This window comes from Coregonus lavaretus, assembly GCF_964263955.1.
Source record: "Coregonus lavaretus genome assembly, chromosome: 23".
NCBI lineage: Eukaryota > Metazoa > Chordata > Actinopteri > Salmoniformes > Salmonidae > Coregonus > Coregonus lavaretus.
The window spans coordinates 22056253-22072343 of NC_140010.1; the positions used below are offsets into that span (position 1 = coordinate 22056253).

The following is a 16091-nucleotide window of genomic DNA, read 5'->3' on the forward strand; positions in this document are numbered from 1 at the left end:
CAAGTCAGTGTGTGATTCCGTAATCCTCATTAAAATCACTCCTACTGAAAAAGGAATAAGACTACTTGGTCATGTCCTGCCCACTGAACTCTGTCCAAAACACTGGTGTCAGAAACAGACAAACACATCAGTAGCATTAAGGCTGCCCAATTCTGATATTTTCTTCACCAATTAGCCTTTTGACCAATCACATCAGCTCTGAAAAAGATCTGATGTGAAAAGATCTGATGCAATTAGACCAATTAGTAGAAAACAATAAGAATTGGGCTGCCTGTCTAAATGCAGCTAAAATGTGTGTGTGGCTGTTTAGACAGACAGCCCAATTCTGATATTTTTCCACTAATTGGTCTTTAGACTGATCACATCAGATATTCTTCAGAGCCGATTGGTCAAAAGACTTAGTGAAAAAAAAAAGAATTGGGCTGCCTGTCTAATTTGTGTGCAATTTAAGATAAAGTACAAGAAGCCTGTTTAGTCATTGACAAACAAAAAAAGAAAAATCTAGCTAATGCTCAAACCTGTATTTGATCTGACTGCAAGATCTTTATCACTCAACCTATGGTAAAGTTCCTGAATTACATTGCCTTGACAAGAGATTTGCAGCAATCTTAGTCCAGGTTGAATTTGAGTTAAAGAAGCAGTCGTGAGTTAGACTACAGACTGTTTGCCGGTCAACAAAAAAAAGCCCATGAAGTGTTTAAGTTCTTGCAAGTACTGACATACCAACCAAACCAGTTCAGAAGCTTCTCTAGGACACATAAGCATAGTCAAATTATCCCTCTAAATAGCAGCAATAGAGATAGTTGTGTAACCTGCCTACCACAGTTACTGCAGTAGCCTATCCCAAGTGCTACATTTTGCAAAAATAAAATTTACTTTAATTAGAGCTTTCTAGGACAAAGTCCTTGGCCTTTTCACACAGGATGCTTGCCACTAGATAGGTCTTGATATAAAAGTGGACACTGGCTCAGAAACACCTGGATGGAGCTGTAATGTGAAAGCAAAATATTACATGATGGCACACATTACTAGTACCATATAGCCTTATTCATGATGTTGCAAGTTGAAGTCATGTGTTAAGTTAAGGCTATGTAAACAAGGAATGCCATGAAAAGGTATGTATTTTTTTCCGTTGATAAAAGCAGTGCAATTCCTGTATTGAACCTTGGCATTCGAGCATGCAGTCAATCTGCTTTGAACTTGGTATTTTATAAGGATCCCCATTAGCTGTTGCAAAAGCAGCAGCTACTCTCAGCAGCTATGTCTCCCGAGTGGCGCAGTGGTCTGTGCCACTAGAGATCCTGGTTCGAATCCAGGCTCTGTCGTAGCCGGCCGTGACCGGGAGACCCATGGGGCGGCGCACCATTGGCCCAGGGTAGGGGAGGGAATGGCCGGCAGTAGTAGAGTAGAGTAGTAGAGCATGGTGTTTGCAACGCCAGGGTTGTGGGTTTGATTCCCACGGGGGGCCAGTATGGAAAAAAAAATGTTGAATAATAATGTATGCACTCACTAACTGTAAGTCGCTCTGGATAAGAGCGTCTGCTAAAAATGTAAATGTACTCTTCCTGGGGTCCACACATAATACAGAACATTAATAGACAACAGCTCAAGGTCAGAACTACATACCTTTTTTTTTTTATGCACACGTAGCCTACATATCAATACATACAAACTATCTAGGTCAAATAGGGGAGAGGCGTTGTGCCATGAGGTGTTGATTTATCTTGAACTGAGGCAAGAATACAAGAGCCAACTTTAGCAGTTAGACAGCCTACTGAACAAGGTTTGGAATTTCACACTACCATTCAGCAACTGAAATTCACACTGCCTACCATTCAGCAACTAAAGAACCGACATCCATACCATTTTACCGGACTTTGTGAAGCCAGTATGAGCCAGTCCTAAGGAAACATCTGTTCCTTTTTTTGTCGCGAGATTCTTGTAGCCTGCTTGTTTTTCTCAAGTTACCCACACACCCTCTATCAGTCAAAACATTGAGGGGGTTCGATTAATCTCGCCCGTGTAGGCATGTTATCCACCGGCTGAAAGTTGATTGCATTCGATTTGCAACCGGGCTGACTCCCGGGCGTGAGCTAGGTGCTCCGCTCTGTCCGACGGCTAAATCAGCTCAAAACAAGTAACGTAATTAAGCACGTGTAATAGTTAGGATTCTGTGTTTTCACATGTAAAAGTAATTGCTTTTGATAAAAACGCTTTCTGCCTTCCAAATAAAAAGTAGTTTGAAAATTCAAACATGTATTTTATGTAAAAGATGCATATTTCTAGACCATACTGCCTTGTTGACATGTCCGAGCAGCACAGACTCAGACTTGAGCAGTGCACTCCTCCCTCCACGCTTTCGCCCGATGGTTCAACCCTAGCCAACGTAAAATAACTAATTGTCCGGTATGAAGTTGGCAGCGCCTACCACATGTTGATAAGGCTACCTCACAGCCCGATCAAAAAGCATATTGGTACTTTTTTGATTAGACTGAATTCATCCTTCACTTGGGACTACTAGACAATGAATCTGCTGTACCTTTCGCAATTGATAGTAAATCATTCTTGCTTTTTAAGTGGTGTGTGTATAGAATTCAGCTGTCATCATTAGCAAACTACCGCACTTATAAGCCCCATTTCCATCCACATTTTCAACTTTTCATTTAAAATGCCTCCACTTCAAAAGACCAAAATACAAGCAGTTATTTTTAAAAAAGTTTTATTTTGTTTGAGGTAGGCCTAAAAATAGGGTTATTAAAATGTCTTAGTCACTTGGTGACAGTCTGGTCAGTCAGTACCTTGGGTTTTTTCCATTTGCTCCTGTAGAGAAAAATAGCATTATTTCAAAGTTGTTGACAATTTTCATTATCAATTAACCATTTTAATATCTTCTATATAGGATCTGCTTTGTCTTTTCAAAAGTGATATTCGATCTCCAGCATAAGTCTTCATCTTGGAATATTCATGAAGGTGGTTAAATAGTTCTACTTGCCTCTTGTTTTTCCAGATCTGCCATAATACCCATTACAGGGTTCTTGGTAGCCATTCCTCTGGGTGTTCCGCTGTCCAAAGGAGTTTGATGGGTTAGTCTGTGCCTGTGTTCTATCTGTAGACGAAACCAATAACACCATCATGTATTCAGCATTGAAAACACCAACACAGTGGAAAATAATGATATGTCGAACATACCCGGTGGTCCATTTTGCCATGGTCTCCGTTTCTTTGAGTTATTGTTTGGGCCATATCCATTTTCACCAGATTCATGACTAGGCCTGGCCTTGTTTGCTCTCCTGGAATCTGCAGGAGAAAGGTAAAATGTACATTAGTGTCATTTTCCAGCATTGTTTCAAATGTGCAAGAATACACAGTGGTGTAAAGTACTTAAGTAAAAATACTTTGAAGTACTACTTGTCGTTTTTTTTCTGTACTTTACTATTTACATTTGACAACTTTTACTTTTTACTCCATTAATTTTCCCTGACATCCAAAAGTACTAGTTACATTTTTAATGCTTAGCAGGACAGGCAAATGGTCCAATTCATACACTTATCAAGAGAACATCCCTGATAATCCCTAGTGCCTTTGATCTGGTGGACTCATTAAACACAAATGCGTCATTTGTAAATGATGTCTGCGTGTTGTAGTGTTCCCCTGGCTAACTGCAAATAATAATAAAAACAATAAAATTGTGCTGTCTGGTTTGCATAATATAAGAAATTATTTACACTTAATTTTGATACTTAAGTATATTTAAAACCAAATACTTTTACTCAAGTAGTATTTTACTGGGTGACTTTCACTTGAGTCATTTTCTAGTAAGGTATCTTTACTTTTACTCAAGTATGACAATTGGGTACTTTTTCCCACCACTGAGAATACATCAAAATCCTACAGTAATTCAGACAAAGTTCAGACATTTTCAAAAAGCAGGCTTTGCCCTCTTACCAATCTGTCGTTTCTGATTCTGTGAAATGTGACACTGCTGCTCCTGAGGCTTGAGGAGATCAGGGGCCACATTTCCCTCATTCAGTCTGCCTGTGGGGCTCTTCCTGAAACTCCCTACGTTTAGCTTTGGCTCCTGACAGGAGCAGTTCCTCTCCTGTAGCTTTGAACACTTCAGACCACACACCTTGAAGTGTCTGTTTGAGGAAGGAGCCGTTAGCATCCTAACATCTGTGATCAGCTGCTCACAGCCCTGTCGACTGGGTACAGCAGGCTCCTTCTCTTCAGTCTCCATTTCCTGGTTGCAGGGACCTGGACAACTGTAAACAGACTCTTTGTCTCCTGCCATACATTTGGAGGCATATGTTTCAGGGTCATCTGGAGAGCAGGGAGGGCTCTGGGCCCTGTGCTCTGTAATTTCCTGAGCCTTCAGATTTGGGCTACATTGAGCCTTGGGTTTCAGTGACCCTTGAGTGCTATTCAATGATCCTTCAAGACTTGGGATCATTGCACTTTTGCTTGAGAGCAGAATAGGTGAACCATCCACATTGGCTATTTCCACAGGCTCCATGTGTAGGTTGCGTCGAAGTTTGCTCTCCCTTTTGCTGCTGGGCAGAGATTCGGAGTTCATGTTTGGCCCCTTTGATGGGGTGAATTTATCCATTGGCGTGCGGATAACGTGCTTATTCTCTTCAGATCCTAGCGGGAGCTTGCTATAGTAGTACACATTTCCCATGTCGGCCAGCCAACAGGAAGAGGGAACATAAGGGGGAAGAGAGTCTACCGATGACAGGGACAACCTTTGACTTCTCCTCCTCTCGGTTATAGCCAACACCTGGGTGGCTGTGAGGCCTTGACTGACATTCACATCAGATTCTTTCTCAGTCTCCTCTTCAGGATCCAGAACCTCATTTTGTATTAGCCACTCTCTGGAGGGGACATACGGCGCCAAAGACTGCACTGACCAAACAGACTCATTAGCCTTTCTCTGTATTTGGCTATAATGGAATGACTCCTGGCATGGAGTAGCATTCTCGTCAGACATTTTCTCAGCCTCTTTCAAGTTTTCTAAAGTCAGCGAAAACCTCCGACTTCTCCTCCTCTCTGTTATAGCCATGACCTGACTGGCTCGGAGGCCTTGACTGACGTTAGCAGGATCAGATTTTTTCTCTATCAGCAATTCTTTGGAGGGGATATACGGGGCCAAAGACTGCACTGACCATACTGACTCATTCAACTTTTCCGGTACCTGCCTATAATGAAATGACATCTGGCTTTGATCATCTGACACTTTCTCAGACGACTCCTGTGCCACATCTTCTGGCTCCATCAGTTCATTCTGTATCAGCCACTCTGTAGAAGGGACATATGGTGCCATTGACTCCATTGACCGCACAGACTCATTCACCTTTGACTCAGTCATCAAGTCATGAAAGATAAAAGGTAGCTTCAGTATTTTGTAGTGACCATTCTCTAAGTTCGGAAAGCCTTCACAGCTTCCTGTCATGACCACGTTGTAGCCCTCTGTGGTATTCTCATGTGTCATTTCTTGGGTGAGAGTCTGACCACATTTGGGTGCCCCCTCCATTTTGGAAGATGGCGACCCTCCACCCATCAACACATCTGGGAAGGAGGAGGACACACGCCTCTCAGCCATGATAACCTCATCCTCCTGGTCAGAGGAGCTACACATCGGGACCATGCCATCGGCAGAGCAGACTGACCACACATGATGCACTAGGTGGCCTCCACCATGGACGGGCTTCCCCAGTTCCTCTATGGAGGTCCTACGTGAGTGGATGGTCTTCGTTCCTGCAGGTGGGTCTGTGCCAGTACCCTGGCCCCTCACCATCCCCTGGAATCCAGTTTTGGAGGCAATGGGGGAATTAGGTTCTTCCTCTGGGCATCTCTGTTTCTCTGCATTGGAGCTTGGCGAGGATGGGGTGGTGGAGTTGGTAGAGTCGGTGCCTCTTCCAGAGTCTGACCCAGCCAGAGGGGCAGCCGAGGGGGCACAGTCTTTCTCCGCTTCAGGTGGTGGTTCAGTCTGTACTTCGGAGTTGACAGTCTCTCTGGGTGTGGTGTTCTGGTAAAACGTTCTCGACCTATTGTTGTGGTTCTGGTAGACCATGGCAGCAGGAGGGAACTGGTATCGTCTGTACTCCGCAGGGTGCAGCTGGGCATGTGGAAGAAAATAACCCGGAGCCTCCATGTATGGGTGGGGAGGGAACGGTGGCATAACCATACCCGGCATACCGTAACCTAAAGACAGAATTAGAAGGGATGAGTATCATTGGATTGTATTGAATCAATTGTTTAAATAAAAATAGACAGCTGAAAAACATGGGGTTCCTCAAATTATGGAGGTGTACATTTGAGTTTGTACAATGTGGTAGATTAATCAGAACAAACATTTTGTTTACTTATCATAAATATTACTTTATACTCCCAGACTGAATATTTCATAGCATTTATACTACGGAGTATGAAAAAGGATTAAAGCCTACCCATCCCTGGAAAGCCAGAGTATGGGTTGTAGGGCATTGGCCACTGGTAGTGGTAGAGGGGAGGAGGAGGGGGCTGCATAGGCTGCACGTAGAAGTAGGGTCGAGGCTGGTGCACACGATGGGGCGGATGTTCGGTCAGATGGGGCCCTGGTCCTTGGGGTCCATGCACTGGGTGCCGTGTATCAGGGTTGGGCTGAGGAACTGGCTGGCGTGGCCCAAGGGGCCTTGCTACCGCATGTTGACCATGCGGCCCATTTTCAAACGGCTTTGCTGCCATAACTAAACTAGGCAAAGAAAGAGATGGTAACTATAAGGAAATAGATTGAATCAATGACAAGTCTGACAATGTGATTGAGTGAATTCAGGTTATTAATTAATACCATTGAATAATAATAAGTGCATCTTACAAATGGTGACACTACACCTATTAACTCCAATTACCCTGAATAAGAAAATAACTCCAATACAGAGCAGACAAATGTAAGAAATTACCTGATCACCACCAAAACAATAGATCAACTTGCATTGCCTAACAACACACTGATTGAAAGTGGAAGCTAGACACACCTGGCATTAAGTAGATGATTACGAGAGGTGTGGTTTCAGTTTGAAAAACAGTTCCTTATTTGGATTGTCTTACCAAAGCTACCGGTAATTTACCAAAGTTACTGGGATATTCTGTAATTTAGGTAATTAACAGGTAGCCTCCTGTAGCTCAGTTGGTAGAGCATGGCGCTTGCAACGCCAGGGTTGTGGGTTCGATTCCCACGGGGGTCCAGTATGAAAAATGTATGCACTCACTAACTGTAAGTCACTCTGCATAAGAGCATCTACTAAAATGTAATTTATACTTGAATAACTTTTTACAAAATGTATATATATTTTTATATCTGTGTCCATATTGTCCTTGAGTTTCTAGTGGTTACCAGGGGTATTCCACTCTTACCCTACGAGGTCCGGAGCCTGCTGGTTTTCTGTTCTACCTGATAGTTAATTGCATCCACCTGGTGTCCCAGGTCTAAATCAGTCCCTGATAAGAGGGGAGCAATGAAAAAATGCAGTGGAACTGGCTTCGAGGTCCAGAGTTGAGTTTGAGGGGGATTATATCATATGGTTCAAGAGAAAATAGCCTAATTAATGAAACAAGCATATAATCAACAATGGCATTATTTTCAATTAACTATGCAACTCTTCTAATTATTGACTTTTTCCCACAACTCCCACCAGTTTGGGGCCAAAACATTTACAACGAACACATATTGACATAGTAAAATAAATAGAAGTGTGTAAAAACAATTCATGCTGAAACACCAGTCTCAAGGTCAACAGTGAAGAGGCGACTCCGGGATGCTGACCTTCTAGGCAGAGTAGCAAAGAAAAAGCCATTTCTCAGAATGCCTATCTTAATCTTTCCTTTTTATTGGCCAGTCTGAGATATGGCTTTTTCTTTGCTACTCTGCCTAGAAGGTCAGCATCCCGGAGTCGCCTCTTCACTGTTGACATTGAGACTGGTGTTTTGCACGTACTATTTAATGAAGCTGCCAGTTAAGGACCTGTGAGGTGTCGGTTTCTCAAACTAGACACTCTAATGTATTTATCCTCTTGCTCAGTTGTGCACCGGGGCTTTCCACTCCTCTTTCTATTCTGGTTAGAGCCAGTTTGCGCTGTTCTGTGAAGGGAGTAGTACACAGCATTGTACGAGACCTTCAGTTTCTTGGCAATTTCTCGCATGGAATAGCCTTAATTTCTCAGAACAAGAATAGACTGACGAGTTTCAGAAGAAAGTTCTTTGTTTCTGGACATTTTGAGCCTGTAATCGAACCCACAATTGCTGATGCTCCAGATACTCAACTAGTCTCAAGAAGGCCAGTTGTATTGCTTCTTTAATCAGCACAACAGTTTTCAGCTGTCCTAACATAATAAGGGTTTTCTAATGATCAATTAGCCTTTTAAAATGATAAACTTGGATTAGCAAACACAATGTGCCATTGGAACACAGGACTGATGGTTGCTGATAATGGGCCTCTGTACGCCTATGTAGATATTCCATAAAAAATCAGCCGTTTTCAGCTACAATAGCCATTTACAACATTAACAATGTCTACACTGTATTTCTGATCAATTTTATGTTCTTTTAATGGACAAAACATTTGCTTTTATTTCGAAAACAAGGACATTTCTAAGTGACCCCAAACTTTTGAACGGTAGTGTACATTTGGTAGTTTACTGGTAAACTTAGAAAGTTTCCAGTATACCCTCCCTTTGCAACCCTAGAGATCACACTACAAAAGGTGCACTTGTTTTGCAAGCTGGGATGTTTCAGTGGGGTCGAGTGTGCATATGACTCTGTCAGCTTTACTTCCATGCTGATTCAGTCATTTTTTGTGCATTGTGACAAAACAAGCTCACATGTTTTAAAGGAGTGCCCAGTCTAAAATCAAACCCTATTTCACACATTGCTTATTAATCTACATCTTACACAGCTATCCGATACCTGAAGTATTGCCCTCACAGTGCGCCCATCCAAACTAAATTGTGTCATGTATTTGAACAGTTCTTGCTCGTGTGCTAAAACATTTGATTAAAGCTGAGTCATTCAATAATAAGCCAGATTTTTATACTGTAGTTTTTAAACCCAACTTTCATTTGCTTTACAAAATACACTGAACAAAAATATAAACGCAACATGCAACAATTTCAAAGATTGTACTGAGTTACAGTTCATATAAGGAAATCAGTCAATTGAAATAAATTCATTTGGGCCTAATTTATGGGTTCCACATGACTGGGAATACAGATATGCATCTGTTGGTCATAGATACCTTTAAAGAAAAAGGTAGGGGCGTGGATCAGAAAACCAGTCAGTATCTGGTGTGACCATTATTTGCCTCATGCAGAGCGACACATCTCCTTCACATAAAGTTGATCAGGCTGTTGATTGTGGTCTGTGGAATGTTGTCCCACTTCTCTTCAATGGTTGTGCAAAGTTGCTGGATATTGACGGGAACTGGAACACGCTGTAGTACACATCGATGCAGAGTATCCCAGACATGCTCAATGGGTGACGTCTGGTGAGTATGCAGGCCATGGAAGAACTGGGACATTTTCAGCTTCCAGGAATTGTCAAATCAAATCAAATCAAATTGTATTTGTCACATGCGCCAAATACAACATGTGTAAACCTTACAGTGAAATGCTTACTTACAAGCCCTTAACAACAATGTTTTTTAAAGTAACAAATAATTAAAGTGCAGCAGTAAAATAAAAATAGCGAGGCTATATACAGGGGGTACCGGTACCGAGTCAATGTGCGGGGGCACCGGTTAGTCGAGGTAATTGAGGTAATATGCACATGTAGGTAGAGTTATTAAAGTGACTATGCATAGATAGCAGCAGCGTAAAAAGGGCGGGGGAGCAATGCAAATAGTCTGGGTAGCCATTTGATTAGATGTTCAGGAGTCTTATGGCTTGGGGGTAGAAGCTGTTTAGAAGAATTGTGTACAGATCCTTGTGACATGGGGCCGTGCATTATCATGCTGAAATATGAGGTGATGACGGCGGATGCATGGCACGACAATGGGCCTCAGGATCTCGTCACTGTATCTCTGTGCATTCAAATTGCCATCGATAAAATGCAATTGTGTTTGTTGTCCATACCTTATGCCTGCCCATACACTCTAAAAAGTAAAGGTTCCTGGAGGATCCTTTAGGGGTTCTTCAAATTGAAACCGTGGGGGAACCCCTATAAATTCTTCGAATAACTCTTTAAAAGGTTTCTTCAAATAACCCCTTTTAATGGATCCTCAAATAACCTTTTGAATAACCTTTTGGGGTAAATTTTTTGAACTACCCCCCCCCCCTATTATTATTATTATTATTAGTATTATTAATAATAATACACTTAACAATAACACAATATTTTAGTTGTCAGTCTTTATTATGATTTTAGTGGCAAAGCAGAATAAAAAAATCAAAATATGAGGAAAAGCTCCAAGCAGAGTCCCAAGTCCAATGAGTATATCCTCTGGCATGTTGATGTTAATGTGTTGATGTTCTCCATATCCATAGCCAGAATGATTTTGCAGTGCATGGTGATCGAACAGGTTTCCTGTTATATTCATCAGAGGTGTAGGGAGGGTGAAGTCTCTGAATCCCAAAAATTGTAGTTATACAGACGATTAACAAAACATGCACACAACAGTATTCATACCTTGGTTTTTATGGTAAATGTGAATGAAAGAAACTGTTTTAATAATGGTTTTCATACACACACCTTGTCCATAATGTAGAGGCCTATGTGATATTAATTGAAGAGGTAAGGGAGGAGGATGGTACATCTGATCTGCATAACATACCAATACCAATTGACATACCTTTGTATGCCTCCTCGTCTGTATACCTACAGACACAAAGTGAGCAGTTCAGTAATCTGCACCCAATACAGTTAGCCTTCAACATATTCTTATAGCTTACAGTACATATTCTTACCTCTTTGTTGATTGTTATCCATTGAATTGTCCATTTTCTGTTTTAGAAAGATTTGCACAAATATGAAAAGATGGATAGTGTCATCAGAAAACAATATACATTTAGATCATATAAGGGACAAACCTTACATTAAATCGAGGAGATCTTTACATTTTTCAGTTAAGTGCCTACACCTGCTGTCCTTTCAAATTCAAATCCAAATGTTTCAGTTGGGCAGTTAGGTTCCTGCAAGAACCCCCACCAACTAAGGAGGTTCCTCGATGAACCCCACCTCCTATTGGGTTCTTGGAAGAACCTTTTGTGTGCAATTTTCAGTGCCAAGAATCCTAAGGTTCTTCAAAGAACTTTGAAGATCTTAGAAGAACCCTTGTTGAACCCCTAATTTTTAGAGTGTACCATAACCCCACTGCCACCATGGGGCACTCTGTTCACAACATTGACATCAGCAAACCACTCACCCACACAACGCCATACACGCTGTCTGCCATCTGCCCGGTACAGTTGAAACCGGGATTCCACCATTAAGAGCACACTTCTCCAGCGTGCCAGTGGCCATCGTAGATGAGCATTTGCCCAATGAAGTCGGTCACGACGCCAAACTCCAGTCAGGTCAAGAACCTGATAAGGATGACGAGGACACAGTTGAGCTTCCCTGAGACGGTTTCTGGCAGTTTGCGCAGAAATTATTTGGTAGTTTATTCAGCTGCCCGGGTGGCTGGTCTCAGACGATCCCGCAGGTAAAGAAGTCGGATCTGGAGGTCCTGGGCTGGCATGGTTAGACGTGATCTGCGGAAGTGAGGCCTCTTGGACATACTACCAAATTCTCGAAAACCACGTTGGAGGCTTATGTTCAACAAATTAACATTCAATTCTCTGGCAACAGCTCTGGAGGACACTCCCTCAAAACATCTTTGGCATTGTGTTATGTGACAGAACTGCATATTTTAGTGGGGTTTTGTCCCCAGCACAAGGTGCACCTGTGCAATGATCATGCCGTTTAATCAGGTTCTTTATATGCCACACCTGTCAGGTGGATGGATTATCTTGGCAAAGGAGCTTTTTGTGCACATGAAAAATGTCTGGGATCTTTTATTTCAGCTCATGTAACAGACCAACACTACGTTGCATTTATATTTTTGTTCAGTATAGTTGGGTCTACTGTCTCCATTATCCAATGATCAAGGTGAAACTTCAGGAGGTGTGAGGTTAGTGGTAGTCATCCAACATGTCACCCCTAAAATAGTCAGAATTGAAGGTCAGAATAAAGAACTCCTGTGGCGATCACAAATCTGTGCTGGCTTCTAGATGACCTTGAACAAGTCATAGACATGCCAATGATAAAGGCTGTTCAAGTAGTACAGATGTGAAGTGTTCTGCTCTTCCATGAAGTCTATAATGCAAGGCTATCCATCAAGAATGACATTTTGGGCCTAACAAATGTCTATTACTGATCCAATTTGTAGAGCACTAACCACAGCTTTTATGAAACTGAGGCATCAAACTATTCTTCATGTTGATGAATGTTGCTCTTAATGTAATAAAAAAAAAAACAGGTTTTTAAAGTGCAATGCAAGGATTTTAATGACACAACAACACTGTGCAGACAAGTAGATGTCAGTTTGTCAACATTACACTGCGATGTTTAAAATATCTGCACAATAATAAAACCAGACACATTTAGACAAGCTCTTAGAGCCAACCAATACTTTTTTACATCTCCTCTCCATGCCACTGCATTTCCACTGCTTGATACATCTTATTACCGGAGCTTCATCCTCAGTGAGCGACACTTTGACACTGAAAATAGTTTAAAAGCTGCAGAGTAGACTGAACCTACACCTCCCAGGTCCAGTCTGGTCTGCAGGTCAACATGGGGTTAGCGTCACAGTACAGTCCAGTGAGGCTGCAGCCCAGGCTGTGATTAGGATGAACACACAGCGTCCAACATGGCTACCATCATCGAGCACTGGAAATGCAGGCATCTACTGTGCAGCAAGTTGTTGAACTGCTGCCTTAGATAATTTTTTTAACACTTATACAAACATTACGAGTGTCTATTAATTTATTACAATGTGTTTTGTGTGCATTTCATAGTGCAAGTGAATTTATATATTAGGTAATACATTTAGAAGAAATATATTAGGGCGGTGCAATTCTTAAATAGGCTAATATCTTGTGCCTCTTCTCTTTGTGGTCCCTGAAAAAAAATTGAAAAAAAGGTTAATGTGTGATAATTTTGAAATGTGACAAAAAAGTAGCAGCATCTATAATACTGCAACAACCCTTACCTCTGCCCCTCTGGCAGCGAGAGAACTCTGATTCTTCGTAATCGTCATAGTCAGTCCTTCTGGGCCTCTGCTGAACAAACGGCCTTCTGCGTGGGGGTCTCACTGAAGGATACAGAGAGGGAGGGAAGCACGGGATGGGACGCCAATAATGGCCAGGTCAAACAGTGAATGACTAGTGAAAAGTAGAGAACTGATCAATGCGATGGGTAACTCAGAAGTTTGAAAAGGAAACTCACTTTGTTCTTGTGACCCATTGTACGGTCTCCAAGACTTTGGCTTATATTTGGCACCAGAACTCCCCCAACTATCTTGGTCTGATCCCACAGTGCCCTCTCTCCAAGGTTTCTCTGTGAAACATGACAATTTCACAATCGCAAACTAACATTTGTAATGAATGACATCGGAGGATTAAAAGTAAAACACTATTTAGAAAGGGACATTTTCAGACTATGTCAAGAAATTGAAAGAATCTTACCATTATAAGGCCTACATGGGGCATTTCTTGGTCCTCCTTTCCCTTTATGCTTGTCAGCTTTGACAGTAGCTTTGTGGTCCTCACAGCAGTCAAAACTCCAGAGGTAACCGTGTTCCTGCTCTTCATGACAGATTACTTCATGGTGGTCCTCACAGCAGCCCCTCTTTGGTTTACTGTTAGGAAACTGGCGAGCAGAGGGCTGAGGCACTCTGTTAGGGTGATGTGGTTTCTTCACAGGCACCTGACAGGCGCTCAACAGCTCCCCTCCCTCCTCATTGTAGTCATCTTCCTCCGTTTCCTCCCGCTCCACATAATGGCATGGCCCTTCTGATTTGCCTGGCCTCGACTCTTCCGCCAGGCTCAGGCCACAGCTGAGACAGGTCTTAGAACAAGCTGCAAAACTTTCCTCTACTGGGTTGGATTGAGTTGGTACGTTTTCCTTACCAGAGAGATCAGGTGTGTCGCAGGCTGCCTCGGCTAGCTTGCCGCCTCCCATGTACACGTGACCACCAGAGATCAGGTCAACGTCTTCGACATCAGTGGAGAAGAGCTCGTCTCTGGAGGAGAGCTCGTCTATGGATGGGCTGAGGACACTCTGGCGCTCCTGGGCCACTTGTGGGTAGTAGCTATAGTAGTAGGCACTCCCAAGCGTGGACAGATTGCTTTGTGGTGGAGGCACCAGACTGGATGCAGCAGAGTCAACATACCACAGTGGATCGTCCAGCAGCATGCCTGTTACCTGATCACAGGGCAGCCTGAGGATTCTGTAAGGCAAGTCCTCTGCCTTGGAGGCTAGACTTTCTATAGGGTCCTTCAGCTCAGAGGCCAAGTGGGATGGAATCAGAACCTTGTCACAATCTTGTTCTGGAGCCAGACAGTCAAGTGAGTGGTGGTCATGTGAAGCCCCATTCAGTTCAAGGCTCTGTGTCAAGGCCCCAGAGTCATGTTTTACATCCTCTGGAGGATCAGGATGTTCTCTGGACTGTCCCTCTATCCCAGGTTCTTCAGTATTCAGGCAGAGCTTCTCAGAGTGGTATTGCTGCCTAGACTCCTCCAGACTCTCCTCCTCATGGACAGAAGAGCTGTCAATGGGCAGCACCCCAGAGCCCAGGGACCAGCAATCCTGCTTGGCCAGCTCCTCCAGGCAGCTGTGGCTGGACTCTGCATCATAGACCGCCGCTGTAATAGTAGAGTCACTGAATACGCTGCTGGCCAGAGGAGAGTCCCTCTGCCTCCCCTTACCCTGCTGGGGTTGTCTTTGTGTCAGAGGTCTCGACTCCAGTTCCCTACCCTGCCCACAGAAGTCTTCCACATTCCCAGAGGAAGATATGGTCATCCCACAGGAAGAGATGGTTGTCTCAGAGGTTAGGGACCCTAGGTCAGAGTTAGGGTTTAGCTCACTGTCTTCAGGTGGCTTCTCACTGGTTCTGAGCCTGTCCAGGCTGTCGATCAGCTTGTGGACCGCATCGCTCGGATCGGTTTGAACCTCAGAACAAGCGGTCTCTCGCCGAACGCAGGCCTGTTGCTGGTAGTGGTGGCGGAACTGGACGTCGTAGGTCGCAGAGGAGATGTGGGGGTTAAACACCCTACTGTAATCAACAGGCTGCATCGGAGCCTGTGGAACCACATATCCCGGATACTGCATACCGGTATATGGATATGGAGCCATATATGGACGTCCATAAGGAATAACTGGAAATTCAAAGACAATATTATAAGTTGTATAAGAATTATCATTTTAAATAAACAAATGATTTGATATTTTAAAGATTTTAGAAAAATTTGTGCCATTGTACCTGATGGGGGAAGACCATACTGGCCATATGGATTGATATTCCATTGATACATATTATAATAAGGTTGAGTTGGTGGTTGAACATAGAAAAATGGTCTTGTGTGATTAGTTGGATGGTGCGGTTGCCCAACTCCCATTGAGTGTGAAGGGTTATTCATATCTGAAACAAAGAGAAAATAAATCAGTTGAGATGTTTCAGTTGATCAAAACCAGTAACCTATTAAATAACAATCACCTTCCATTGCTTGGTCAGAGCTGAAAGATACAGCACAGGATATTATACACCGCAATTCTAGTGCAAAGAGGAAACAAAAAGTTAACGTAAACCTACACACATCATTAGATCTCAAATCTGTGTTGAAACTGGTAGTGTGCTGCAGAGGCTATGCCTTCCATTCAAATAAGGCAACGATCTGACTGCATCCATGAACAACAATAAATAAGTATTATGCAATTACATTAGAGTTATACACATGAAAATGATGTGGGCAAAAATGTATAAGGACTTACATGTGACCGTGATGGTCAAAAGAAAACCGTGAGACCGTAGGCGTGCACGAAACGAGCGCAACACAAAACTCTCCCTTTCTTCACCCTCT

The 16091-nt window shown here is 42.9% G+C and overlaps 1 protein-coding gene across 1 annotated transcript; it reads right to left on the bottom strand.

The window, feature by feature from the left end:
* Positions 1 to 13099: 13099 nt before the first annotated feature.
* Positions 13100 to 15650, bottom strand: buc (bucky ball; the record flags this gene model as incomplete). Its single annotated transcript, XM_084188414.1, has 5 exons — positions 13100 to 13131; positions 13223 to 13324; positions 13459 to 13569; positions 13698 to 15389; positions 15494 to 15650. 5 exons carry the CDS (start codon positions 15648 to 15650, stop codon positions 13100 to 13102), a joined length of 2094 nt encoding a protein of 697 aa, XP_084044540.1.
* Between the last annotated feature and the right edge of the window lie 441 nt (positions 15651 to 16091).